Below are 2798 nucleotides of genomic sequence, written 5' to 3'. Positions count from 1 at the left end.
ATCGATGGCTTAAGATCATAGAGCAATTAGAGAGAGAGAGAGAGAGAGAGAGAGAGAATAAAAAGCCAACGGCACAGTTTTTAGATATTTGTGTGGTCTAGATGAAGATGAAGTAGAAAAGATTCAAACAGAAATAGATACTGGAATGATTGTTTTGTATAAGGGTGCAAAGGACACACCAAGTGTAATGGACATGACTGGTCTTATCAAGCAACTAAAACAAAATCGAATTATTTAAGATGAGTTCCTTGAGCAATCAAATTTCCTCAATGAAGAGAATCCATTGAAAATTGGGAGGAGCCTTCTACCACATATAACATCAATGATGTTGTTTACTCTCATTTTTTGACACTGTGATACTGGGCTGACATCACAACTACAACGTGGTACAAAGAAGATTGATTTTCCTAAAGAGACAAGAAGGTAACAATGGACAATCAACATTGTGAAAAACAAAGGAGATTTAATTATAGATCTTCCATGGTCTATATATGTTGTTAGTCTTCAAATGGAGAAAAGATCTTACTTAGAGCGCCATCTATACAATCCTATCAACCTGTTAAGGATGTCCCTACCAATCCTTTGTATTTTATTCAAAGAAATCTTCACTGCAACCAATGGAGAGATGGATTGCTGTCTTTTTACTCTAGAGAAGGAGCCATAATGGCTGATGCATGTAGTCTTCTTTAACCTCTCTTGATGGGACCGCCACTTTCCCTTCTTTTGAGACTTTGTACTTTTCTTTCCTCTCTTTTTTAATACAATTTACTACTTTCTCGAAAAAAAGAAGTCAGAGGGGGATGCGAGAAATGAGTTGATATAGAACCATAAAGAGAAGTCTCCTCCACGTGAGAAGCCAATCCACACATCCCTTGCCCTCTTGAGAACAATGACTTTAGCAATGGTCCGAACTTTGGACTATGAGTTGTAGAATCTCAAATGAGGATGACCATTTGGACCAGCGCTTCACCATTGAAGTTTTGAAAGCTCCACGGCTTCCTGATCTGGGGTGGGCCACGTACGTACTCCAGAGATCCTCTGGTTGTCATACAAACCCCCGTCCCAAAAAATCCAACTACGTCGTGCTCTTCTCTTCTTCGGACTTCTTCGAGAGAGATTTCATGTGTAGTTGCAACGTGCCGCCCATTAATTAGATTTAGTGGTTCCACTGTCCAGGATCCGGCCAAGGTGAATTATGGGATATGAGGTACGTGAAGGGTTTTAACTATATCTTCTGCCTCAATTTGCCATTGTTTCTTTGTGTGTGCGTTTGTCCGCGCGCGCGCAATATTGATATGCATGTGAGTGATAAATACACTATACCATGCACTCCAGCAGGACGACGCAGCTGGATGGCCGCTGGGATTGCAGCCAGTGACATTACTGCAGATGCTGCTAGCTCGCGAATTCACAGGCGTTGACGCTGTGGAATACAATCCCCATTCCAACTTTCATCTGCTTGCGAGTCCTTCTTGCTCATCGCTCGATTCTTCAGACATAGGAGATACATAGGTAAGTGCGAGCATCTGCTGTTGGTTCTTCTTCTTCAAGGACGCACAAAGCTCCTCTAATCAATGTATAACTCATGCGGGATATGATGTGCATATTGTGGTGTGGGTGTCATGACAGTCTTCGTTCTTCTCCTTCCAAGCAAGAAGCATAACTTTGGGGTCATTGATGGGGATGGGGACAACAAGAAATTCCGGGTTGGCGCAAATAGGCCGCTCATTTGTAGCAGCAGCAGGCAGCAGTTACTCGCAAAATCGCCGCAATGTACTCCATGGTTTCTTAAACAAAATTGGTGAAGGAGGACGCTTTCTGGAGCGTTGCCGAAAACTCATGAGAAGGCCACGTTTCAAGCACGTAGCACCTATGGACTCTACTGCCCCCAGCTGGCTACGGAGTACCTTGTTTATCAGGTATATTAGCGCTAGCAAGACTTGCCACAGTTTGCCTCCTTTTTGCTTGTCAAGGTCATGTAATGTGTTATGCATCCATTCATATTGCCCAGCAGATCTATATGGATGCTAATTATACTCTTCAACTATATTGAATATAGGTGCGCAGCGTGTACAAATACTCATGAAAGCAAATTGAACAGCGCATCCTCAGATCAGCGCTGCGGTGCTCATGAATGTGCAGCGCAAGCTCATACCATGGGTTCATCGCTACAGCAATTGCTGCAAACGGAGCGATCAACAAGCACTGATATAATTCCTCTTCATCAGCATTTAGAATTAGAGTTCTCTGCAAATGCAGCAGGTGCAAGAGAGTCGACGAGCGCTCTGCAAGATTGCAAGTGTGTGGATATTAACGTCTGCTGCAATACTCTGGGATCAACAATGAAGAGACGAGTGAATTCGAGATTAAAGCAGTGGAACGAGCTTGGAAGGCATTCAAAACGCAAGCTGCATGTCATATAAACAAAATAGCGGGGTGTTATAAGTAGCAAACAGCGTCGTCGTGTATTCTGCTAGTAACGTCGTACTCCTGTAGCCTGCGAATTACTTGTCCTTTTGTTTTGTGTTTTCACTGATCTGCACGCATAATAGTAAACGTCATGTTCATGTGATATGATCTGGTTTTAAGAGACGCTCTCTCTCTCTCTCTCTCTCTATCTCTCTTTTATCTGGCTTCCTTGTCTATACATCCTGAAACAACAAAGAATGGTCATCGACAGAAGATAGCACAAAGAGACGCTTTGCTTTGTTTTGAATGAGGGTGTCGGGCCCTCATGTCGGCCTTAGCTACTTTTCTAAAAATGCAACTCGTGCAGCAAGTTGGCCTGTCCTTAATTA

At 43.0% G+C, this 2798-nt stretch overlaps 1 protein-coding gene across 2 annotated transcripts; it reads left to right on the top strand.

Annotated features, from left to right (window-relative positions):
• The first annotated feature begins 937 nt into the window (after positions 1 to 937).
• Positions 938 to 2572, top strand: LOC147443434 (uncharacterized). 2 transcript variants are annotated; one of them, XM_086529867.1, is made up of 4 exons: positions 938 to 1207; positions 1339 to 1512; positions 1630 to 1919; positions 2060 to 2572. In XM_086529867.1, the coding sequence occupies exons 3-4, from the start codon at positions 1678 to 1680 to the stop codon at positions 2421 to 2423; spliced, it is 606 nt and encodes a 201-aa protein (XP_086385993.1). In that variant the 5' UTR covers positions 938 to 1207; positions 1339 to 1512; positions 1630 to 1677; the 3' UTR covers positions 2424 to 2572. The 2 variants fall into 2 exon arrangements, with proteins under 2 accessions (XP_086385993.1, XP_086385992.1); XM_086529866.1 differs by having other exon boundaries at positions 1336 to 1512.
• The last annotated feature ends 226 nt before the right edge of the window (positions 2573 to 2798 follow it).

Source organism: Adiantum capillus-veneris, chromosome 14 (assembly GCF_014529385.1).
Source record: "Adiantum capillus-veneris isolate H3 chromosome 14, ASM1452938v2, whole genome shotgun sequence".
Classification (NCBI taxonomy): domain Eukaryota; kingdom Viridiplantae; phylum Streptophyta; class Polypodiopsida; order Polypodiales; family Pteridaceae; genus Adiantum; species Adiantum capillus-veneris.
This window is presented reverse-complemented; position numbering and strand designations above follow the sequence as displayed.

Bases quoted from the DNA above. Each gene is read 5' to 3' on its own strand.
- LOC147443434 (XM_086529867.1), top strand. From the start codon at position 1,678: ATGGGGATGGGGACAACAAGAAATTCCGGGTTGGCGCAAATAGGCCGC. The intron at 1,920-2,059 runs GTATATTAGCGC...TATTGAATATAG, and splicing joins CGGAGTACCTTGTTTATCAG to GTGCGCAGCGTGTACAAATA.